This window comes from Camelus dromedarius, chromosome 13, assembly GCF_036321535.1.
Source record: "Camelus dromedarius isolate mCamDro1 chromosome 13, mCamDro1.pat, whole genome shotgun sequence".
Classification (NCBI taxonomy): domain Eukaryota; kingdom Metazoa; phylum Chordata; class Mammalia; order Artiodactyla; family Camelidae; genus Camelus; species Camelus dromedarius.
In genome coordinates this window covers 64,762,944-64,788,947 of record NC_087448.1, presented here as the reverse complement: position 1 = coordinate 64,788,947, position 26,004 = coordinate 64,762,944, and the positions used below count along the sequence as shown (strand labels likewise).

General features: G+C 46.2%; 1 protein-coding gene across 2 annotated transcripts; it reads left to right on the top strand.

Moving 5' to 3' along the window:
• The first annotated feature begins 7,325 nt into the window (after nucleotides 1-7,325).
• Nucleotides 7,326-22,151, top strand: MEDAG (mesenteric estrogen dependent adipogenesis). Of its 2 annotated transcripts, none has more exons than XM_064493232.1 (5): nucleotides 7,326-7,739; nucleotides 14,525-14,634; nucleotides 17,413-17,525; nucleotides 17,954-18,001; nucleotides 20,468-20,523. In XM_064493232.1, exons 1-5 carry the CDS (start codon nucleotides 7,462-7,464, stop codon nucleotides 20,474-20,476), a joined length of 558 nt encoding a protein of 185 aa, XP_064349302.1. In that variant the 5' UTR covers nucleotides 7,326-7,461; the 3' UTR covers nucleotides 20,477-20,523. The 2 variants fall into 2 exon arrangements, with proteins under 2 accessions (XP_064349302.1, XP_031321699.2); XM_031465839.2 differs by having other exon boundaries at nucleotides 7,328-7,739; nucleotides 17,954-18,239; nucleotides 20,468-22,151.
• Nucleotides 22,152-26,004: the final 3,853 nt, after the last annotated feature.

Here is a 26,004-nt window from a genome sequence, read left to right as displayed (position 1 = left end):
AATGTTCGTGGAGTGAACAAACGACTGGGTCAATGAGTGCAGGAGCAGGGCCACCTCCTGCCTCAGGTCATCTGCGCTTCCTCTGGATGCTGTCCTTGTGCCAGATGCTTCCGGCCACTGCAGCATCCTAGCCCACGTTCACCTCTGGGCCCACATCACTCAGTGCCCCGCCAGCAATTAAAGAGTTTTAACCAAAGCTCCAAAGAACGTAACAGGATGAACCAACTGGCCTGGGTGGGCCTTGCCTGTGAACGCTGCGGCTGAGAGGGAGTGTTTATTTGGGCAGACAGTGCACTCAGAGAAGCAGTGAACTCAGAGATTAACACCGCCAGAGCCCGATGAGATCAGCAGAGAGGGGAGGAAGCAAAATTTTCCATTCCAGTTCAGCCATGACTAAAGTTGTCAGGAATCAGTGCAATAACCATGAGTCTGAACCGATTTGCATGGCTAAATCTCTCTGCAAATCTGGGCTTTTATTTTCCCATATGTTCCTACTTTAGCTTTCTTAAGACTTCAACAGATACAGTCACAGAAGAAGTGATTCAGAACATGCTCAGTATGTTTTTGCCATTTATTGAGCAAACACTCAATAGTCCATATCATGTGTCAGGTACCAGTCTAAGAACTTTCTATATATCCATGACACGATGCTGCCTTTCATTCATTGATTCATTCATTCAGCAAAGATAACTTGGATGTATTCTGTGAAACCACATTGCGCTAGGAATAAAAAAAGCATCAGATACAGTTTTTTTTCTCCCTCTCATGGGTTTAGTGGGAGAGACAGACGAATAAATCAACGCACACCGCCTGGATGGGAGCACACACAGCAGGTGCTGTCTGTCCCGGGGATTAGGCAGGAGGGCAGTGACTGAGCCCCGAGGAGGTGAGGTGTAAACTGTGTCTTGAAGGGTGAGTCTTGAAGGCGCTGTAACGCTGGCGGGGGGACAGTGTCGTAGGAGGAGCCCGTGCATAGCGCTGAGGGAAGGTCTGTCTGTGCTTCAGGGAGCAGCAAGGCCTGCCCCACAAGCCTGGAGCAGAGGGTGTGGACGTGAGGCTGAGGCAGGGTCTCTGTCTGCTCGGGCTGCCATGCCAAGTACCACGGACTAGGGGACTGAATAAACAGACATTTATTTTTTCACCGCTCGGAGGCTGAAGTCCAAGATCAAGGGTCAGCAGTTCAGGTATCTCCCGAGGCCTCTCTGGCCCATGGATGCTGCTTTCTCGCAGCATGTGGCCATCCTTCCGTGCAAGACTGTCTGGTGTCTCTTCCTCTACTTATAAGGACACCAGTCCTATTGGAGGATGGCCTTGTTTTAATTTAATTACCTCCTTAAAGGCCCTATCTTCAAATACAATCATATTTTCTGGTACTGGGGGATTAGGACTTCTGTGTACAAATTTTTAGAGGGTGGGGTGGACACAATTCATCCAGAAACCATGAGGAGGAGGGCGGAGGCAGGTTAGGCTGGTATGGCAGCTGCTGCGAGGGTCCAAGGGGAGAGAGGTGGAGGACCAAATAAAGAGCAGCAGCAGGCGTGAGAAGAGAGCAGGAGATTCCTGAGATTTGTGGAAGAATCTGCAGGGGGAGGCAGCCAGTTGGCCGGGAGGACTGGGCGGAGGGACAGCAGAGGAGGGTGGGGGTGGAGGGAGGAAGTGAGAGGTGGGATGACTCCCAAGTTCTGAACAGAATGATGGAGATGCTTCCTGGAATGAGGAATGGGGGGAAGGAGCACATCTGGAGGCGAGAGGAAGATGGTGAGTTAAAGGTGCCAGTGGAAAACCACAGGGAGCTTTTAGCAGGGAGTTGGGATGTTGGTCTGAGAATCTAAAAAGAGGTCGGGCCTGGAGCCAGAGATTCGGGAATCATCAGCTAACATGGGGCCAAGAAGTTGGAGCCAAGGGTTTGAACAAAAAGGAAAGAGAAGGTGGCCGAGGACAGAACCCTGGGATTCACGAAAAGGAGCAGGCTGAGAAGTGAGAGGAGGACAGGGAGAAGACAGGGAGCTGGTCCCTGTGAAGTGAGGGCCTGCTGTGTGCTGGGTGCTGTGCTGGACGCTGTGACAGAATCTTATGCAGCCCTTACAGAAGTCCCTGTCGTAGGCATAATGCAAACTCTTAAAGAGCCCTTACTGTTCGGAATACTTTGCGATACCTTGTCAAACCCTCACAAAGCCCTACAGTGCACACACAAGGAAATGGCAGCACAGGAGTGATGTGCTTGAGATCAGAGAGCTAGAACTGGACTGGAATCCAGGTGATACGGCACCAAGGTCCGAGCTCAGAACCACGTTGCTGTTCTGCCTCAGCCTGTACTGCACTCATTTTAGAGATGGGAAAGTTGAGGACCAGAGAGGTGAAGACGAGATGGCTAGTAAGTGTCAGAGTTGGGCTTTTGGCTAAAACCTTTGCACTTTTCATTGTCTGTGCAACTTCTTTACAAGCTAAAGGAGGAGAGAATTGCAGGGACAAGTGTCATCTAGTGAGGTTAGGACAGAAGGCATCTATTAGATTTGGCCACACGGAGGCCACTGGGGACGCAGGAAGGTCAGTTTCAGTGGTGTGATGGGGTAGAAGTCAGGCTGTAAAATCTTGAAGAGTGAACAGCAGGCCAGGAATGTAGATGATCCTTTCAGGGGGTTTGACTATAGAGAGAAGGAGAGAGACGGAAGAGCAGCTGAAAAAGAGAAATGGGATGTAAAAATGTTCCAAAAGCAATTTTTCGTTTAAGAGGAAGAAACTTGCAGGCATTTGTATGCTGACAGAAAATCCAAGGCTGGGGGTATTGGGGGTGGAGAATTGACTTTCAGTCTGCTGTGAGTTTGGTTAATTGGAATCAGGGTCTCTGGGCCTGGCTGACGTGGACCTCCAAAACCGAGTCACTGAGCCTGTAATCTGCTCAAGTCACCAAAGCGTAGTCACCCCAAAGGGAACATATGCAGAATGGCAGGATCCTGATTCTCTTGTTTTAACTGCAAACAGAGCCACAGACTCATCTATAGGTGATTGTTCTGCTAAAAACAATCTCTAAATTTATATGGTAGCATCACAGCAAACTGCTAGCTTCACTTGTAATCTAAGAACTACAAATGTAAATAGCTACGAGGTACCATACCCTGAGTGCCAAAGACTTGAAACCATGAGAATTCACTGCTGGTGAGAAGACAGTTTGGTACAATTCTTTTGGAAAATAATGGTACATGTTTCAAGAGACTTGTGTATTGCCAGATCACGTGTCTCAATAATTCCATTTTCGAGAGTTTGGATATCAAAAGAAGTTAAAGTGCAAAGATATTCATTGCAGCATTGTTTATAATAAGGAAAAACTGGAAACAAGTTAAGAGCTCAAGAGCAAAGAAATGTCTAAATAAACAATAGTACATCCACTTGATAGAAAATAACATAGTGGCTTAAAATAATACTTACAAAGACAAATATTGAAACATGACATACATATAGTCTTAAAGCAGAACAGCGGAATGAAAATTCTACATTGTGAACACAATGGTGCAAACAGGCGAACAATGTAAAAAAGGCTCAAAATATATTTACTAGCCTTGATTGTTTGCCTGGTTGGAAAGAAACCACACATGAAAATATTTCTATACCTCTCCACTGATTAGCAATGGCTGGCATTACTCACAATAAAGCTATTCTTTTCTGTTCACTTTTTCCTATCTTTCTCTGGCATTTTGGCAATACATAAATTATCCACAAAGAAATGCAGGTGTTTTATTGAAAATGCATCAAATGAAACCTCTAGATAACACATCACAGGAAAGCATCTTTAAAATGTTTTTTTAAATGATGTTCAACATCATTTTTCCATTTGGAAAATGCAGGAAAATTGTAAAATCAGGGAACTATAGAAAGGCAAAGAAAAAGCTCATTTTAATTCTTCATGCAAGTAATAAGTGTTGATACTTCACTGCAACAGAACCAGATTTTGATGGGAGGGGCCGTTATGTTCATCTTAACCAAGTGCATATAATTCTGACAGAACTTGGTTAGATTTCACCCCTCAACAAAGCCAAATCATCCACAAACAGTGCAGAATTAAGGGTGATAAAACAGTATTGAGCTTGGTCCATGTGGAGCTGGGTGGGGCTCTGCAGTGGACCTGCCCTCATTGACCTTATAATTGGGAAAGCAACTTCTTTCTGGAGCAGTTGTTGTTCTTGGCATGTACTCCACCAGTAGATCAGAGACATGCTATAAGCAAAACATAAGTAGACTTCAGCAACAAGTCTGGCCGTGGTGCCATCAGATGAGCTGTGCTGATCCCTGCATTTCTCCCAGTTACTTGAGAATGGGACCATCCTCCATTCATTCATCTCGGAATCTGCAGCAAACTGCTGGCCCTGAAACACAGCAGGTGCTCAACGAACATTTGTGGAGGTAAACAAAAGGCTTGGGTTCAGATTCCTACCCCATCACTTATTAGCTAGATGCTCTCATTCACTTCTTTAGCTTTTATCCTTGTCTTTGAGCTAATGACTTTCAAATTTCAATTGTTAACCCTGTCTTCTCCCCAAAACTCCAGACCCAGCAAACTAGCTCCCTCTTGGCTTTTCCACCCGGATGTTCCAAACGTAGCTTCAAATCAGAATGTCTCCACCTAAACTTCTCCTATTCCCTCCCCAAATCCACTTCCTCCCATGACCCTTGACTTTATTCATGGCCATCACCATCTATGTACCCAAGAGAGAGACTAAATGTCTCCCTCTTCAATGCCTCATTCTTTCCTCTTCTGTTGATCAGCTCATGAAATCCTGCTGACTCTTGTTCAAAAATATCCCAAGTGCATCCTGTCATCTCCATCCCTACACCTGCTGTGTGAACTAGTTCCAAACCTCATTATACCTTACCTGGACTCTTACATCAGTGTCCTACCTGGTCTCTCTGCCTCAATCTGCCTGTTCCAAGACCTCTTCTATGTGACCATAACCGAAGGCATCTATTTTAACTCAGTCATAATTATAACATTTCCTTCCTTCAAGACATTCAAGAGCTCCCAATTGCCCTGAGAAACTGAATTCTTAGACAACTCAGAGGGTCTGTCACAAACTGGCAACAACGCTTTCTGGTCTCATCTCTTACAAAACTCACCCTCTCACCCTAAATAGGCATTTTCTGCTTGGGCCACACGTTTTCCACTCCTCCCCAAAAAGATCATACTTTCTCTCTTTGCATAGGTTGGTCTAGAATCTTCTCTCCCAATATTTTTTTTCCTGTTCATTGTCTTTTATTACTTTTTTGGTCTTTCTATTTTTTCTTTTTCCATTTTATTAGCTAGAATTATTACAGTTTGACTGCACATATACATTATATTGCATGTGAATACTGTTCATTGTTTCTAAGAACAGATTAGAGCTTTAGCTTTTTAAACTTACATAGTTATCAAAGGAATAAAGGCAACCACAAATTAAGAATCAACAGAATGCAGTAATCCAATCATACAGGACAGTCAAATGTGCTTACACATATTCAAGAAATCAATCATCTAAGTTATAAATAATAAGCAGTTCATTTGTGCCTTTTTTTTTTTTTTTTTTTTTTTTTTTTAGGTTCTACATGTAAGTGATGTCACATGGCATTTTTCTTTCTCTTTCCAGCCCACTTCATTTAGAATGACGATCTTCAGGTCTCTCCCAACTTTTTGATGGTGCTCCTATGCTGTATTCAAAGTCCAGCTCATTTGTCACCTCCTCTGAGAATACATCCTGGTTCCTCCCAGGTGGAACCAGCCACTTGACCCTGCTCTCATAGGGCTTGGTCTGTGCATCGGTTAGAGTTTTCATCTTGATTGGGTTCTCTATTTTATTTTATTTTTGATGCCATCAGAACTTAAGATGGTGCCTGGTTCATACACAGCAGTGACTAGGTCAGGTTTGGGGTGAGATTCAGTATCAGTGTATGCTGGGCAAAATGGATTTGTTCAGAGAGACTCAGCCATGGGGACGGGTCCTGGGGCAAAGGGACCCATGTCTGGAGAAAGGAGTGAATGGAGCTCATTTATATTCTGAGAGTTAATGAGATGTGACAGAAAGATTCTTTGTTCAACATGATTAAACCTATAGCAGGGTCCTGGTAGGGGCATATGAAGACAAATGAAAGATATTCTCTAAATTCTACTCAACTTTTAGGATCGAGCTTAGAGTCAATCCTAAATTCCAGTACTTGAGGAGGCCTCCCCAGCTCCTCAGCACTGGGCTGGATTCTCCCTTACAAATCCAGGTTTCTCCTAAGCAGAGATTTTCATGCAGTGCATTATACCCGCTGGACTGCTTGTCCAATCCCTCTATTAGACGGTAAGTTAGGCAAGGGCAGGACGTGTGTTTATTCATCCTACTCTTCTCAGAATTTAGCTTACTGTCTGTCTCCTAGCAGGTGTTTTGGAAATAGTTGTTCAATTAAATGGAGTGGGAAAAGCCCTCCTTGCAGGCCTCAGGAGACTTCATCACATTCGGCATGTCCGCAGAAGCAGCACACAGCTAGCCCTCAAATATCTATAGGCTGAATGTGAGCATATTCCCGGGCTCAAGGGTTCAGCCTCTGCGGAGGCAGGGGAGGGAGAGGACTGGAGGGTCCTTTCTGTGCCCACCGCTGGGCACACTGCGCCTGCGGTCCACCGCGCGGGAGAAGCAAACAGAGCAAAGTGATGAAATCCATGGGACGTTCACGAAGCCTTGATGGAAAAGTGACACAATGAGCAGTGGGATTTCTACACGGAAGGGCATCCAGAGTAAGAAATACTGCGGGGAAAGGCGAGGGGTGGGGGGATGGGGAGGGGATGGGGGCTGCTGGGAATGATCTGGAGGGAAAAAAAGCAGAAAACTGAGGCTAGGAGATACTGACAATTGACTCCAACTTGGGCGCGGGGCGTAGGAGTGGAGATCAGAGGTCCAGCACTGCCCCGACGACCCCAAGGGCCCAGGGACGGAGCGGAGAGAAGAGCGCGCGCCTCTCTCCAACCGGCGTGCAAAGGTGTGGTGTCTTGGGCATGGGCGGGAGCTGCGCGCTCTCGCTCTCACCGCCGGCCAGACCCCGCACCTGGGACGGATGCTCCCACCCCCGGGCAGTGTCCCTCGCCCCCACCCCGCCCCGCAGTGTCCAGGCGGGGGCGGGCCCAGCCCCGGGCGTGGAGCGGAGCACCCCAGGGGGATGAGTAACCCTCGGCTGCGAGCGGGCGCGGCCCTCCGGGCGCGTGCCAAACCCCGAGATGCTGTAACGCGCCCGGAGCGTCTGGGGTCGTGCCCGAGGGCCGGGAGGGGCGCGGCGGCGGATAAAAGGGCCGCGCGGTGCCGGGAACGCTTTTTCCGCTCGGTGCCTGCGGCGCTTCGCTCCTCGCGGGCGGGCAGGCGGGCGGCACCCGAGCGGCGACCCGAGCTCGGGAGGGCGGACGGAGTCGGGGCGCCAGCCCGTCCCTGGGACATCGACGGCGGGAGCGCGGGCAGGGCCATGGCGGGGACGGCGAGCGCGCCGGCAGCCAGGCCGAGCCTGACGTCCATCTCGTCGGGGGAGCTGCGCAGCCTGTGGACGTGCGACTGCGAGCTGGCCCTGCTGCCGCTGGCACAGCTGCTGCGCCTGCAGCCCGGCGCCTTCCAGCTGCGCGGCGACCAGCTCGTGGTGCCCGGCCCCGCGGAGCCCGCGGCCGCGCGCGGCGGCTTCAACGTCTTCAGCGACGGCCTCGTGCGCCTCGACGGGCAGCTCTGCCGCCTCAGCAGCTACATCAGGAGGTGGGTGGCCTCGCCGCGCGCCCCGGCCCGCCGCCTGGCCCCCGCCGAGGCCTGCCCCCTCGCTGCTGGCCCCGTCCCTGGCCTCGCTTCCCGAGTCCCAGCCTGTACCTCCCTCCTAAGTCAGACTTCGAAATTTTGCTCTTTGCTAACGTCACCTGGAGGTGCATAGCCCTCCTACCCCCGCCCTGGTTTTTCTGCCCATTGCACTGACATTTTGCGGCCATGTGAGCCGCCCAGGTGGGCATCAGGGCAGGCGCGTGGGGAAGGGCAGGGTGGGGAAAACAGAACTGGCGGGTGATTTTCCCTTTCTGGCTCCTTAACTGGGTCTGATGAGCTCCAGTTTGGGGCACACCCTTTGCTAAGGAGAGACTCACACCCTGGCTTTAGACTGGGGGGAAGGGGAGGGGAGAGGATGTTCCACTTTGTGCGATGCTCGCTTATCTAGTGAGGAGACCCAAGGGCAGAAATTTAAAGTTTCCTGTCTTTGGCCTCACTTAGTTAAAAAAAAAAAATCAATAAACCATGGCTGAGAAGGGACCAAAGCCCCGTGAAGTCCAACCCAGGGCCATGTGGGTTGTCAAGTGGGCAGTTCAGTTCTGGGAAAGTAAGTGCAATGAGTGTTGCTTCCATGGACCCTGGGGCAGAGCTTGCGTGCGCTGAGCTTAATTGGATGAAGGGTGCGCAGGATGCCTAAGTGTTGTGGACAAAGTGCCTGCAGCACTTCCTACCAGACAAGAAGCCACCAGGGATGTAGTCAGGCTGGAGCGGGCTTTGATGGGGTAAAGGAGGCAGCTTCACTGCTGGATTCTGCGGCGCCTCTTGCCACCAGAGGCCACAGCGTGTGGGTGGGGGGATCAGCGGCTCCACGCGGACAGGTCTTAAATTTGCGGCAGAGCTGAGTGCCAGGAAGCGGGCAGTGCAGTCTAGAGTTTGATTCAGAGATGAGTAAGCCGGCCAGCTATTAAAAGGGAAGGCCTTTGCTTTGGGGAAGACAGCAGGCGGTGGTGGGGGATGGAGCCAGGAGAGCAAGCAAAAAAAAAAAAAAAAAAGAGAGAGAGAGAGAGAGAGATTTAAAATGCCTCCTTCAAAGCTACTGGGAAAAACTTGCTTTTCCACACAAAGATAGCGAGGGCTTTGAGTGCCTGAAAAGCCATTTCCCAGCAAGAAATTTCTTCGTCCTTTCTTAGTGAATTGAAAATTCCAAGACATAAGCAGGGGACCATGGGAAGAAATGAGTTAGAAATCAGTTTGCAAAGATTTTAAAAGAAGATAAATATTGTATTTGAGAACAGAGTATGAAAAGTAAAAAATGTCCAGAATTAATTGAAGCTATAGGTTAGACCTTTGACAAGAGTCAGCTCCCCTAGTCTCAGCAAACAGTGTTGCAAAACTTCAAATGGTTTTGAAGTCTGATTGTTAGACTCTTGCTCTGAACACCTCCTCCACAGAAGAAAATTAAACAGCATGGTTCCCTGGCAGTTTAGAGTCTAGAATAAAAATGATCAGGTGACAGAGACCAGGGTTCAAACAGGGATCAGCAAATACAAGGTTCTCATAGTCTACACAATCAAGTGAGGGCCTTTGTCCCCCAGGAGCAGCAGAGAGCATCTGTGACTAGTTTGGGAGCTGGAAGGAACCTGTCTTCCCCCCAGAGGACATGCTGCGGCAGAGGAAGTAGCCCCTTATAACTGGGTGTGCAGGTCTGAAAGATGACTGGGAGGGAACCGCATCTGAATGGAGAGAGCCTTCTAGAAAGAGGAGGAAGACAGTTGTGGACAGCAGTGGGAGGTTCTGCCCTCATGGATCAGGAGTGAGGTGCAGTCAGAATTCAGGTGTCTTTGTTGCTGCTCCTCAAATTGGCCAGATTTAAGCAGTTGTCTTTGGCTTTGGAGGGAGCATACAACTTCCTCTCTCAACATTTGCTCCAAAGCAGTCACTTATTTCCTTCTTCCCTCCCTGAAAGAGGCCACATCTTATACCAGTGCTTCTCAGACTTTAAATAAGCTTGCAAGTCTCCCGAGGATCTTGTTAAAATGCAGATTTTAGATTGAATAAAATTGAAGAGGGACTCAGGATTCTGCAGTTTTACAAGCTCCCACATGATGCCTGTGCTGTTGGCCCAGCGATCATACTTTAAGCAACAAGGTCTTACATACATCTGTCATTTCACATTGAAATGGTGCATCTTCTTATCTGTCTTCCCAATAGACTATATGTTTCTGAAAAAGGAAAGCAAAACTATTTCCTTTTTCATCTTGTGTCCCCAGTGCCCTGCACATAGTAGGTGCCTAGTAAATGTTTATTGCACAAATGAATGTGTGTATTGTTGATTAGAGTCACAGACCTGAGAGTGATAAATCTGAAAATTTGGCTTATTTCACTAGACTAGGGGCAGAAGAAGAAGGTGAGGGAGTGAACAGAAGGAATTGTTGGAGAGCAAAAGGGAGGCTTTGCATAAAGCTAGTGAGTTAACCCGGGAAACACAGCAGGGCCGTCCTGTGTACTCTCAAGGGCAGAACGTTCCTGTAAACTTCTGCTTAGTGTCACAGCAAAGGATTATGGTAGCTATAAGCAGTTTCTGGGCCTTTTACACAAGGACTGTTCCTGTATATTCCCCCTTTTCTCTGCTACTCTCTTCATATTTTTTAAAAATGAACGTACACATACACACACACACAGAGATGGAAGCCATGGGTTTGAATTCCTATTTGAACATTAAATTGTCAGGATCCAGGGAAATTTGGAGCAGCTTTTCAAGTCATGCTAGAGATGATGTAAAATCTGCAGAGAATGCTGGGTAGACATCCTAAAGGGTGAGTGATGTTTCAGCTACTCCTGATTTGCGAGAAGCAAAAATTCAAAGTGCTTTCTTGGTCCCATCTTTCAGACATTGCCTTGGCTAAGCTGTTCTCTTTTGCCTCCCAAACTGAAAAGATGAGGAAAGAAATTGGAGCAAGAAAGGAGAACCTCTTACTCATTTATTTTTCAGATACTCATACAGTCCTCCTTTCCTGGCAACTCACATGAACACAGCGCTGGTTGTGTGTCAGAAGCTTACAGAGCTTCACCCTAAGGCCAGCTGAGTTGGCCAGAATTAAAGACACTGATGATGTTTGTTAAGTATTTACTATCAGCCCAAGTATGCACATCTATGCTATTGGCACTGCATTAAATCATCAAGTAGAAGGCAACAGTGCTATATCTCTTTTACAGAGGAGGGAACCAGTCCAGATGGGTTAAGTAACTCAAGGTCGTGGTGAGTTGCGGCTCTGGGACCGAGTTCACACAGCCAGTCAGTCAGGACGTGAATGAGATCTTCTTATCTGGAATCACCAAGCTTTCCATTACGTTGTTCTGCCTTTCAGTCTTCGGATTAAAGCCAGGCGTAGAAAGTTTCAGCCTAGCAGCATTTGGGGGCCAGGATAAAATCAATGAAGAGATGAGAGTTTAAAGGAACTCTCTTAAACTGTTTGTGTCTCATCCCTAATGATAAGTTCAGCAAATATCATAAATATCCAGGACACAGAAGCAGTATTTGCATTCATAATTTAGAAATATGCATGATTAAAGATGAGATAACTAGTCCCTAATGTAGTCTGGCCAGGCTTATCTTAAAATAAAATCGGGGGTTGAATGTCAGGTGCTTTAAGACCTGTGAGACTTAACAACTAGGTCCTCAGTCTTTTTGTATTTTAGTGACATACTTATCCAAATCTCACACCAGTGAATTCCAAAGGGATATTCACATTTATTTATTTCGCTGCAATTTTGGGATGTTTAACAATTGGACCATAACTGGAGGCTGAGAATGGATGAATTAAGGAGGTATTTCTGATCTGTGACCTTGTTTAAATAGAGAGTTAAGTAGGGATCTTGCCACAGCCTCTTGTCTGTAAATTCTGTTATCAGAGCTCTCATGTGAGCAGCATTTTCCTGCATCTGTGGTACAGTGATAACTGCCATGCTCTGTGATGATGTTTACAGCCCCGTTAAGATCCTAAACGTGCCTCTAAATCATCAAAGGAAGATTAAATTATGCTGAGCATAGTCTTATTATTCAGGATATCTTATTAAATTCAGACTCCAAAAGAGGCGATGCATGTATAGGTATGCATTAAACTCAATATGTGACTATCCAGAAGATTCTCCCTCCTCCTCCCCCTGCCCAGTCCTCCTCCTTTGATCAGGCCAAATAGCTCTCTGAGCCCTTAGCATTCAAAAAAGCCTTCTACAGAATTCTGGGGAAAACTGATTATTTTCCCAACCAGTGATCATTTCCAAGTTGCAATTTTTATCTTTTTCCTGCCGATGATACCTCCAATCAGATGTCAGTCGATTTTGTAGGCAGAGGCAAGGATCGCACTGTTATTTGTGTCATCACAGTAGTAATCAAAACTGCAGATTTTCTGGATGTACGGTACACACACATCGTGTGTGTGTGCTGGAGAATGATGGTTAGACTGTGGATATTGAGAGAGAAGAGGAATCTCCTTGAGGAAAATATTAAGTGCTTAAATGACTATAAATTAACTCCATGATAAACAAGGTGGGAGAATGTGAAAATTGCTTTGGATGGCTCACAGGTGGTACCCGACTTCCAGCCGGCATCATGCATCTATCTCTTTGTTCACTCCAATCAGACTCGTCCTTTTCTTCCTCTTTGACTACAAGACTTTTCTCTCTCTGCCCATCCCCGCAGCCCTCTGCAACCACAGACCTTACTCTCCTCTCCTCACCCCCCTCCCAGGTCACTCTTGCCAGCCTGTGCCAGGTCCTTGGCAGCTGCATAGATGGATGGCAGAGGGGTAGGGAGCACGAGGGAGCCCCTCCCTGTGCCGCTGCCCTGTTACTCTATCCCCATCTTCTGGGCCCTAAGCCCCTCAGATATGTAAGTTGTATGTCAATGCCCGGCACATAATTGGTGCTGAGTGAATGCTGTTGAATGAATGAATGAGAATGAATGAACCCAGCAAACGGTGGTTCCCTTTCTGATTCCTGCGCCTCTGCTTCCTTTCTCCAGTACCTCTTGGCAGTTGGTCAGTTGGGACAAAGAACAGGAAAATTCTCTCTGCTGATGCGGAGCACAGCGACACTCCCCTTCAGGGGCTGCCCCACCCTGTCTCAGCGTGCACTGTTCCGCCTGGTCAGGGTGAGGGTGGAGGAGGCACATAAGAAGAACCATGCGACACCCCGTCTGCACTGTCTTACCATCCGTTCCCCTCCAACGCAGCTAGGTCCCCTGCCTCTTCTCCATTGGCACCTCCTCTCCCCTACTCCAGCCCTCAGCACCTGCAGCCCTGAACATCAACCCCTGCATCCCCTCTCCTCCCCTGGATGCATCAGCCCGTGTCCCCTCCCCAGGGGACCAGCCCCCTGGCCACCCCTGGTGCCCAGGGTTGGGAGGTGGAGACCACCTTAAATGCCTGGGGAAATAGAAGGCAGAATCACCTTAAATGCTCCGTGGGGGTTAGGTTTTAAAGGATCTCAAATCAGATCTGACAATCCCAGAAAAAAATGATGACACAGATTTCCAAGAAGCCAAGCTGGAGGCCTGCGAGCAGAAGCTGTGCTTTTCTGGCTGGGGGTTAGGTATTCTCCACTGCTCCTGACCCCTGCCTGGGGCACTGTCCTGGGCTCCGGCCCCTCTAAGTGGGTTGTGGGAAGTGGGCGATGGGGAGGGAGGCTGAGAGGACAGTGTGGCCACAACTCCCTGCTGTGGGGGCTCCCCAAGGCGGTGATTTTCATGTCAGGCTCTGGAAGGACCACAGGCTGGAAAGAAAAGCGGGAGCCGTCCCGCCCGGGACAAGCCAGCTCAGGGTGTAGTGGCGAAAGCAGCCCATTGACTCCATGCAGCCCGCACAGCAGAGCCGTCCACGGGAAGCCGTGCGGTCTGGAAGAGGGACTGTGGCTGACATCCCGCAGCCTGCTGGGTACCACTCGGCCTGCCCAGGTCCACTCGGCTTCTGAGCTTGGGCTCAGTTAGACAATTAGCCATCTTCTTGAAGGAAGACAATTTGCGCTCGCATCTGTCTTGTTTATCAACCGTGCAGGTTGAGATGCAGACTGCTTGGAAAATGTGTAGAGTGGGGAGAGAAAGCTGACGTGCTGGAGGAAAGAGTCAAAAAGCCAGAAGCTCTTCCTGGGCTGGAATAATGAACTAAAACCAAGGAGGCTAAATTTAATAGGGCCCTGGACAGAAATCTAACATTATTTTGGTTTTTGTTTTTCAACTGCACACGCTCACCGTCAGGGAGAGGTGAATTAGTTCGATTCTGGTGAATACTGGTCGATTGCGTAATCTGGGGGGGGGTGCTGGGTTTATCTTGGAATTAGAGAAGGGAAAAGGGGAGGAGAAGGAGAGGAAAATTTCAGACCCACCAGTTAGTCAGGATGACTGCACTGAGCACACCCAGTGAATTCCACTGATTGAGTATAAGTCATTCTCAGTCCAGAGAGACGTAGCACTCCTGTAGCTTCAAACTAACTCTTACAGCCCAAGGTGGACGGTGCTGGTCAGCATCTGGTGAAGACTGCCTCTGAGAGCCAAGCATTGGTGCCAGGTGCCCCCAGGACCACGGACACCTTTTGGCTGCATGCAGATCTGTCTGCCGACCAGGGGGAAGGATTTATGCATTTGGTACAAGATGTGGCTGCCTCCCTAAGGGCACACGTTAGGGGACTTTCTTCAAAAAGTCTGGATGTTGCAGGCACCTGTCCAGCATGTCCCCTCCTGACTGTGACTGGAGGGTTCACTGCACTTGCCGCCTTCTCTGCTTTCTTCATAGGTATGTGGAACTGACCAACTACTGTGATTATAAAGACTACAGGGAAACTATATTGAGCAAACCAATGCTGTTCTTTATTAACGTGCAAACCCAAAAGGACGCCTCAAAAGGTAGGTCTGTAGATGTTTGCGCTTGGTTCTGCCTTGCTGGGCTGTGGGCTGTGGTCAGCTGCTGAGGCAGACGCTGGGCCTGGAGAAAGCAGGGTGGACATCAGCTCGTGCCAGGCTGGAAATGAGAAGCCTGCCATGTTAGGCCACCGAAAGCCCAGCACAAGCCTGCAGAGCAAACCCCTGAATGATCCTCCGGCTGAAGCCATCTGTCTCCTGAGTTTTCTTTCATGCTTCCTGTCTGAGCAGGGAGTGATTTCTGAGCCTACAGGGGTTGCAAAGATGACCGGAGTGATGAAGAGGATGATCTGTGTTACTGTTTACCGCATCCCAAACACGTGTGCCAGGCATGCTCTGATGTCATTAATTTGCCAACAGCCCTGCTGGGCATATCATCCAAAGGAGAACGTTTTTGAGCGTGAAAGCAGGTACTGTTAATAATTATGCTGCTACAGAGGTATAAACTGGAAGAGACTCAGGCTTAGCTAGGATGAATGGTCATCCTGCCTGAGAAAGGACTTGGATTCTCCCCATTTTATAAAGGAGAAAACTAAAATAAAGAAGGTAAATGATTTCGATGCTTTTATATTTCATGTTATAGCCTTCAAATTTCAATTTTAGACATATCTCTTTCTCGTTTTCTTCCAAGAAATCAGACTAACTGATAACAACTATATTAACTCAAATTTCAATATGAAAAATCTCAGTTTTTAACTTCTACCTCCTGCTGAAGTGATATATGGTGAAAGTCATGAGCATAATGCTCTGTGATAGAGTTAGAATGTCTTAAACTTACTTCTAAATAACGTTCTTAAAATGAGCCCAAGGGAATAAGAATTGATCTACAAATTCCAAACAGACTTCCTCAAACCTGCCCTCTCATTCAGATTCGTGGAGCTGACTCTCTGCTGTCTCATTCAGAGTCATTCAGATTCCCTGCTCATTTCATCATTCAAAGTCACGATGTCCTTCTCTGCAGGAGGGGCTGGGAACAGATCGCACTGTAACAAGCAATGCTTGTTAGAGCCTCTGAGCCCCTGATCTTATTTGGCTTGATGGTGACTAGAAAGCCAGTGAATTCTCTAAGAATGCAATTCACAGATGTATCAAGTACACCTCCTGCGTCGATCTCTCAGGAGGAATCTCAAGAAAGAATAAGAGACCTCTCCATTTTAACATTTTCATGAAAGTACAGGGAGTGGTAGAAGGAATATTTGTGGGTGGCCTTCAGAAGTACACAGTTGTGTCTCTTGTGGAAGGAGGCACTGAAACCCAGTCCTGGTTAATTGTAAGGAAAGCCATGAAATGAAGAAATTCTCTGACATAGACTCTTAATATGGTTAAGGTTAAGTTATGAAAATTGTGATGCAACATGTTCAGCCCTGCTTCTATCCCAAAATATACTCTTGTGCAAATTTAGAAAAAGCCACCATTAACGCCAGACAATTTACTGATCCTTCCCAAAAGTCTGTCATTAGAAATATACACATAGACAATGTGAAAGTGATTGGCATCCTCTAGAATTGTGCAGTGTGCAACCTGCCCAACCAGCACAACTGTGGAGCGTGGTGGCCCCGAGTGTCTAATGAGCTCAAAGGTCTTGATTTGGCTTATGTGAAAGTTAACTCAAAGTATCAAATAGCTGGCTTGTTTTACTTGATTATTTATATCTTTTCTCAAAGAGGATATAAGGTGGTTTATATCTAAAGTGTCCCCCAAATGATTTGGGAGACAGGAAAAGCGGAGTAGGAAAAATAAGATGAATAAGGTTAGTGCAAAAGTTAAGTTCAAAATGTATTCCCCAAGGACGTAACGCTTGCTCTTGGTGGACGACAGGTTTGACGCTCAAAACCAGTGCAGAATGTTCGGTTTCCAAAATCATGTGATGGCTGGTCCATGGCCTTTAGACAAAGGGTGACATCCTGTGTTATATATCTTCCTAGAAAAAAATGCTTGAGTAATGAAGGCCATAGAGCTTGATTCTGGGGGCTGGAAAAGTTAAGAGATTATTGGTTAATAATATTGCAAATTTCCTAGTGAGTGAACAACCTTCCTTTTGCTTAGATTATATAGATTTGGACAGAGTTGGATTTAAGGGATTACTAAACCAAACCCACCAAACAAACACCAACAAAAAACAACTTCCAGAACACAGACGCGTTAGTATTTAAACATCGGGAGAGACTTTCCCATGGGCTAGTATTGCTGGAGTTGGGTGTGGAGGAGAACCACCCTCAAATTGCCTCGGTCCTTAGAACCCAGATTAGCCCTTTGGCAAAGGGCTCTAGGGGAGGGCAGGGAAGGAAGAGGGAGGGGCAGCCACGGGGTAGCCTCCTTCCCTGGACTTTGCTGATTTTCTGCTTTGCAAATGAGGAAGCGTAGGTGAGAGCCAAGTCACTGTTTACCCAGCCAGGCGGGGACCCGTGTTCACTTTGGCTCCCCACACTGGATGCGTGCAGCGGCGACTCAATCCTCATCTGTGATAATTAGGGAACGGAATTTTCAATTTCTGAGACAAGAGTAACAAAGTGCAGCCTGGGGGGAGCTGGTTTTCTGAGCTGCCTTTACAAGATCCTGGAGCTTCCTTCACATTTACATCTGCAAACTTCTCAGAAACATTCCTAGAGATGGGTTAGGCTTTGCAGCCAGGTCCTGAGGGAGCAGCAAGGGAAGTTATAAACAAATAAAATCTCCAAACACGGTGGGAATCACTGCTTTGTCAGAAGTATGTTTACATCACACATGCACCCTTCTCTTTGACTTCTGTGTCCTAATTTCTAGAAAGAACATATGCATTTCTTGTGAATACAAGGCACCCCAAGATAAGAAGACAGCTGGAGCAGGGGATGGACATGGTCATTTCCTCAGTGATTGGAGAAAGCTACCGGCTTCAGGTGAGCGTCAGTCTGTCTGAATCCAGGGCTGTCAATGCACAGAGGGCATCTGTGCTCTCTACCTGCCAGGGCTGAGTCCCTGGAGCTCAAATGTAACTTAACTGAATGCAGGCATAGAAGTTTTCCATTGCTTCATTACACAACCAAGAAAATGGGCTTAGTTTCTAGCCATTTATTAGACACGGGTAAGAATAAATATAAATTTGACAGAGCAGTTCAAGGTCTTTACATGGAATTTGAAGCAAATGCAAAGGTCTGTTTAAAAAAAAATCAAGGCAAATGTTTAAAAATACATCAGAATGAAAGAGAAATAAGAGGTGCTATATTTTGGATATTTTGGCCATTGTTAATTCTATAATATAATTCTATAATAAAATATGTCTGTAATATAATCCATGAAATCCATTAACTGCTTCTTTCTCTTTCAGTTTGATTTTCAAGAGGCAGTAAAGAATTTTTTCCCTCCAGGAAACAAGGTGGTTAATGGAGAAAATTTGAGCTTTGCGTATGAATTCAAGGCTGATGCGTTATTTGATTTCTTCTATTGGTTTGGGCTCAGCAATTCCACTGTAAAAGTGAATGGAAAAGTCCTGAATTTGTCAAGTACAAGTCCAGAAAAGAAGGAGACCATTAAATTATTCCTGGAAAAAATGAGTGAGCCTTTAATCCGAAGGAGCAGTTTCTCTGACCGAAAATTCAGTGTAACTTCCAGAGGTATGTTAAAAGCTCTCAAGTACCTGAGGAAGACGGTTAAATAAAAGGGGAGAATAGTATCATGGGAGAGAAGAATCAGTTAATTGAAAAGATAAAGCCTCTTGATAAAGGGTGAGTGTAATATCACATATTTCAGGAAGTAAGACGTGAGAAATGTTTACCACCAAAAAGCAGCACAGTGACTTTTCCTTTTAGGCTCCTTAAAGTCTTCTGACAGCAGTTCTATTGTGCAGTGCACCTAGAAAATAATTTTAAAATATATTATTAATGTACATACATGTTAAACTCATTTAAGTATTGTTAATAATAATTTAAATATAAAAGAATAATGCTTTCCTCATGTGATTATTCAGCGCAACAGAATGTTAAGGAAAAGTGTTGGTTGGGGGAGGAAGCTACCTGGTCAAGACATCTATCTTCAAAAATATTTGGAAGGGTTCTCCAGAGTTTGTAAGACCACAAAAGAATAACTCTTCCTTTTTCTGGCTTACTTCACTTAGAATGGCAATCTCCAGGTCCATCCATGTTGCTGCAAATGGCATTATTTTATTCTTTTTTATGGCTGAAATACCATGATATCACTCATAGGTGGAATCTGAAAAAAAAAAAAAAGACACAAATGAACTTACTTACAAAACAGAAACAGACTCACAGACATAGAAAACAAACTTATGGTTACCAGTGGGGGAAGGCGGGGTGAAGGGATAAATTGGGAGTTTGAGATGCACCGATACTAACTACCATATATAAAATAGATGAACAATGAGTTTCTTCTGTATAGCCCAGGGAACTATATTCAATATCTTGTAGTCACCTATAGTGAAAAAGAATATGAAAAAGAATATATGTATGTGTATGTAGGACTGAAACATTATGCTGTACACCAGAAACTGACACAACACTGTAAACTGGATATACTTCAATTAAAAAAAAAATGAGGCACCAGTGAAGAATAAACGTTTTTAAAACTTGTTAAAAAAAAAAAAAAGAAGAAGAAGAACTCTTGAGAATGCTACAGATCACATGGGGTGTGTTCTAGCTTTGAATACCCAGCGCCTCCACCCAGGACTAGTCTGATGTGGTTAAGGAGGTGGCATCAGTCAGGTCTTGTCTGGATTTGTCTTTTGCTGAGCCCTTCTCTGTCCCAGGCTAGTCTGGGCTGAAAGACAATGTCCTTGAACCAGAACTCCTGCTGCTAATTGCAAACAAACAAACAAACAAACAAAAACAAGCAAACAAAAGAACACCAGTCTCTATGAACCTGCAGTTTTCAAAAAGTTAAAAAAAAAAAAAAAAACCCAAAGGTTTCATTAATTGTATTTGATGACAGTTCCTTTCTTCCAGTGTTTCTAGCAAAAATGCTTACTCCTAGCTCGCTCTTATCCTGGAATGAGTTTCTCTGTGTCTCCCTCCTCCTCCTCCCCCTCCCACCCCCTACCCCTTGCTGTAGCTTCCTCTGCTGGTTGTTTCCTACAAAGATGCCCTTCTGCTCTGCTCCATGGCAGCCATGTGGGTGGTTATACGCTCTTCCTTTTTGGGGAAGATTGCCTTGCCTGGTTGCAGCCATCCCAGATGCCTGGTCCTTCCTGTGACGCCCTCCAGCCTCACCCACTGGCCACCGCAGCCTGGGCAGCGCTTCACTGTTTCACCATTGCTCACCCTCTATCCTATATGCTGCCCGGATGTCCACTCACATCCTGGGGACACTGTGGGGCACGTGAAATTGGGCAGTGCTTCCTTGCAAAGTTTCCTCTGAGCCAGCCCTGGGGCCACTTCCACTCCAGGGCAGTGAGAAGGACACTTCAAGGCCCACGGAGCCATCATTATGCACCACAGGTGGCCCAGCCACGATACAGCAGCCCCCACCGCCTCCCAGCAGACAGCTCCACCGGCTCTGCCCTTGTGATCAGTTAGCCCAGCTCCATCTCCACTCAAAAACTGACTTGTGTCCCGGCATCTGTCCCCCACCTGTGGGCCTTTTGTCATCAAATGAGAAAGGGTACCTGCATCTCCAGGCCCTGGAGAAAACAGGTGACAATCCACATCCTGCAGGTAAACAGAAAGCAACACGTTTCTGTCAGCTTTCTGAGTTTTTCTGGGGAAGCCAGATTCGCTGTTCATTATTGAAATGGTTACGCTGGGTGTTGCACGGGTTTTAAGGCACTGTTGGGTTATGGTTTTGTTTTCCCAGTGATGGTAATAACGCCTGCCCTGTTTACCTTTTTCAGGTTCAATAGATGAAGTTTTTAACTGTAGTCTGTCACCCAGATCATCTTTGGCAGAGCTTCTTTTGACAGAATTGCCATTTCCATGTGTTCTGGAATCTGAAGAGACACCCAACCAATTTATCTGATTGGACTGGACACTCGGGGCTTCCTCCTGCTCCCCGGGCCTGCGCCACAACTAGGTTGAGGGGACGAGAGAGAGAGGTGGGAGGCAGGCACTTCCGCCCTCCACTCCTACAGAGGCCCCTCTCTTCCATGTCCACGGGCAGTGCCTTGGCAGCTGACTTCAGGATGGGGGGGCTTTGGCCCCATGGCCTGGGGCGGGGGGTGGTGTCCTCTCCTTTTAACACTTCTCCAAAGAGGCAGAGGGAGCGGCAGGTCCTGCCACCCTGAACACTTTGCTGACACCCTGGCGTCCTGAGAACTTCCCGGGCAGCCTTTGTGGGAGCCGTCTGACTTGGGTTTTGCCCTGTGATGCTTCATAAATTTGGGTTCAGCCCTCTGCTTGGAACATCCTTGTCTGAACCCACACCCAGCAAGCGTGGGGTTCGCAGTGCTGTTCTCTTGCGAACTTGGCTGGGCAAAAAGCCAGAACATCTTTCATTGAAAGGCAAGTCTGTTTTTCATCCTGCCCACAGGACACCTTAGGAGAAACGTTCAAGGTACGATTTGCTGGAGGACTGGCCAGGTGGATAGGATGGTAACCCCACCCCCCACTGCCTGCAATTTGAACTCCCTCGGCCTCCCTTTTATCAACGTGGCCTGTGTAGAAAGAGGCCAGGTGATGTGATACCAGACATGACAGGAGAAGGGTAATGTATACAGCAGTGTCCTCTTTATTAAAAGCACATTATGTCAGTTGGGTATTTTATAAGCTTTTAGTTTCCTAACACTAAAAGCAAAATTGAAGAAAGCTATACCATTACCATAATACGTTGTTACATCAATACATTTTTCATCTCATAGCTACAGTGGAGTTCTTCAAAAAGAAAAAAAAAATCATCCTATTTACATACAAAAACCTGCACGAATGAATCGCTACATGTGTTATAATGAGGAAGATGTATGGGTCCTGAGTATAATTTTTCTATCCTTTTAAAAAATATTTCTGTATTATACGTTTTGATAGCACTACTAATTGGCCTTTCACTTATATTTGAAATGTTGTGTACTATATTTGTGCAGTTAAATGTTTCCTTAGCATTCAGCATAGAATCGATTAACTTTGTGACCAAGCGTGTGCGATCCTCCCTGGGTTCCGCAGGGGGTGTGCTTGCCTTGTAACTTACTAACTTACAGCAGGAACTGTGGTCTTACGGCTACTTTCTGAAGAAGAGCCTTTTGAAGAGCAGGTCTATGAAGTATTTGAAGAAAAAAAAATTGATACTGATGTTTCAGAAAAGGGAACTATTCCTTAATAACAGAAGAGGACAAACATTTGTTACTCAACTGAGTGCAAAATGGAGAGTATGAATAAGAACATAAATGTTATACCAGAGCAAACAAACCTCTGGTGGATATCAAATATTATATGCTTCCCAAAGGAAATAGAAACTCTATTCACAAAAACTGACAAAGTAGATTTTTCAAAAGTAGTTAAATTTGGGGAAACCATTGGGAACCACTCCAGGAATGGACTAAAGATCTGAAAGGTTTCTTTTATCATTAAAATTTGTTTTTCAGTTGACTCAGCAGTCACTCATTTGAAAGTCACTCAGCAAACTTTTATCGACTCCCTCTAAAGAAATGTACACTGTGCTAACATATTTCATTAGCAAATGTCACAAAGAAGCAATATTGGGAAATCTTTAAAATTGGTGAAAAGTCTATTGGGACAGATGTTCCTGGGTAGAAGAGATCTGGGTATATATGTGGCCTGATTCCGATGTTTTGACAGACTAAGACCACTAGAAATCTATAGGACAGGAATGGCCTAAGCAATCATCCATTCATTCAACAGGTATGATTGAGTGCCTGCTGTGTGCAGTGCACTGAGGCTGGTATATTAGGTATTAATTTGTTCCAACAAGAATGCAAATCCAGACATTATCTACAGAATGAAGGAGTTTTTTCCTTATTACCTCATGGTTATAGTTTGATTTTTGGCCAAAGAATAACATTGCCAGACTTGATTGCCTACCTTAATTATCAGCTCAAGTTTCTTCTTACTGTTTCAAATACCCAGTCTATCTTCAAAGAGCAAAGTTATGCCCCTACTTAAGACATTCAAAAGAATGTGCATCAATTTCTGAAGGGAGTTTCTAAAGAATTTCAAAAATGCTTTAAGCAATCATGGTGTCATTAGAATAAATGATTACTTTGAAGAAGAGAACATTCATTTGGATGGATAAATGCTGGTATAACAGATTTAAAATGACTGTTCACACTTGATATTCACGGCTTGAATAAACTTGAGAGGACTAACAATGCAAGGTGTTAGTAATTACTCTTAAGAGTTCAGAGAAGAGCAGAACACAAGAATCAGAGACAGCAGAGATGGCCCAGGAGGGAGGTGACATTTATACACGATTGATGAGGTTTTGATAGAATCAAGGTCTGAACTTGCTCTCATGGCTTTATTTGGATAAAATGTAAGCGAGTTTGGAGAATGGCAAGCTACAAGCAGAGCTTAGAATTTACTCTATTAAACTGGGCTGTCCTAATAAAATAGAGAATATTATAGAATTTTCTTCTCTGGATTTTTTCAATGAAAGGATAGCATTCATTCATGGACTGCTTAACCTCAACCCCTCTTAGTGGCAGAAATGAACCAGATGACCTCAGGAAGACACAGATCTCTGATGGTTAATTTTATGTGTCAATCTGGCTGGGCTGCGGTGTCCAGATGTCTCAATAAACATTATTCTTGATGTTTCTATGAGGGTGTTTTTGGATGAGGCTAACATTGAGATCAGTGGACTTTAAGTAAAGCAGATGGCCCTCCACGATGCCAGTGGGCCTCTCCCATCAGTTGAAGGCCTGAATTTAACAAAAGTCTGACCTGCCCTGAGCAAGAGGAAATTCTCCACAGATGACCTTCAGGCTTGAACTGCAAGGTCGGATCTGCCTGGAGTTGCCCTGGGTCTCTGGCCTGCTGGCCGGCTTTAGGACTTGCCAGGCTCCACAGCTGTGTGAGGCAGTTCCTTAAACGAAATCTCTTTCTCTCTACAACCACACACTGTATTGGTTCTGTTTCTCTAGAGAACCCTTAATAATACAGTCTATCACAGAAATTGAGAAAATGTTTTATGAATTAATCAATCAGCCAAAACAAAAAGGCAGTTTTGTTTTTTTTTTTTTTAACATGAAGACATTTGAATAAAAGCACATACTACATAGTAATAGAAAGTCTTTGCCCCAAATGTAACAAGCAAGCCAGAGAGAGAAACTTCACTCAGGAAATCTGTATCCAAAGCACGTGGCATCGCTAAGGAAGGTCTGTGACCATTTCTGGGCTTTTGGACGCAGCCATCCACCCAGTCTCCCATCAACTCTTCCCCATTCCCCCTCTCATTCAGGAGACAAACTTGCCTCTTCCTTTACCTGGAGCAGAGCTCCTCACACTTGAATGTGCCCAGGAGTCTGCTGGCGGTTAAGCCGCAGGAAGTCTGGGTGGGACCTGAGCTGCTGCGTTTCTAGCAGTTTCCCAGGTGGTACCCAGACTGCCGGCCCTGGGACAAGGCGCTAGACCTACCTGCCCTTCTCATACTTTATGGATCACCTGGGGATCTAGTTAGAAAAGCAGAATCTCGGGCCGAGCTGACACACTGGCCTGTGTTCTGGTCAGATGCCCGGGTGGCAGTGGGTGCACTCAGTGTGGGAAGCAGCTTCCTGGCACACCTGCCTCCCCGGGCCCAGACCCCACCTGCTCTCTCCTGGAGCATCACGTTCTCTCTCTCCCTGCTCCTTCCCCTTGGCCTATGAACTTGGCTAGTCCTCCCTCATTTCAAGTAGTAACTGTCTACCTGACCCACTCCCTCTTTCCAGCTAGACTTTCCTCCTTCACAGCCCAAATTTCTATCCTTGCTGTCCCCTCTGCCACCACCCACCCCGTCTCTACTATTCATCACATTCCCTCTGTAGTGTGCGTGGCAGAGAGAAATTTATTGTAATCATTTCACTTGGAAATAACCAGTTAACATTTAACCCATTCAGTGTAACTACCTTCAGTTGGTTTTGATTAATTCAAAACACTGGAAGAGCCATCTTGGTGACCTAGATGTCTTTGTACCTGTATGGTTGACTCACTCTGGTGGGATACGGAACCTCGCTTCTCTTGCTCCAGGAGAAGAGCCCAAGATTTACTTAAACTAACCGACCTGACCCCGCTCTGTCGTCTAACCCACTTCAGTGCCTTCTCTGTGTGTCCAGGTGGAGCCCAGGCTTCAGGGCCTTCTGCTCAGCTCTCTGGCCCCTTTGCAGTTTGGCAGGACCGGGCTGTCAGGGACCCTGGCGTGCGCAGGCGCAGGCCGTTCCCGCCTCCTGGGCGCCTGCTCAGCCTTGTGGCCCCTCCTCCTCTTCACCTGAGAACTCAGTGCAGGCAGCTCCTCTTCCAGGACCCGCCCCCCGGGCTCCCGTGGTACCGGGTACTGCCCTGAGTGTGCTCAGTACTTGTTGAGGGGAAGAAGAAAGGAAAAGAATTCTGCTTAATCCTTGAACAGAGTTGCCTTGAGGAATCCAAATCCAAAGGCAGGCAGAGTGCTGTACTGCTCACAATGCAATGGACCCATCCCAGCAATCCATTCTGAAGCAGAAATGAAAGATTCTAAAAAGGATGGAGATCAGAAGAGCAGTAAGACAAAAGGGCAATAGCTTTGGTTTGTGTGGCTTGAAGAGTTATAAATTGTCATTAGAATTATTTACCTTTCAGCCCAGTGAGGTACGTTCTCGTATATTCACTTTACAGACAAGGGAGCTGGGGCTCCGAGCAGCATCTGCTCTCTCCGCAAGGCTCCCAGCTAGAAAGTGATGCATCTTCTGACTCTCATTCAGTGCGTACCCCACCATTGCACGGCTTGCTTAAGACGAGGCAAATGTAGGATATTAATAAAAATTCACTTTTAAAATTCTATGTACTCACTGTGCTATTTTAAAAATATAGTTCTCTTAAATTATGCCATGCCAATTAGCTCTATTTCCAGACTGTAATCCGTTATTGGGTGTTACTTTCTTAATTTAGATGCCACTACCAAATCCTAACTTAGACTCATCCCTTCTAATAACATCTACAGAAATCTAGGTCTCTTCATGTGTCCCACTATTCACTGCTCTAAATCTGAGAGTCTCAGTGTGTTGTATTCATTCCGTTACATGGATAGGACTCTCAGAAAACGCTAGTAGCGCTTCATTTTGAAGAAACTCCTTGCATATATTCGTGGGATCCTTACTTTGATGCCTATTCTGTCTCCTTTGATAAACTCCCTTTCGTTACACCTCACTGTTCCCCTAAGGTCCTATGTTAGAATAACCCCTTGAAAGGATAAGGGATGGTTGTAAATTGCTTTCTAAACATGTTGCCAGCAATCTCCAACGCACACTTC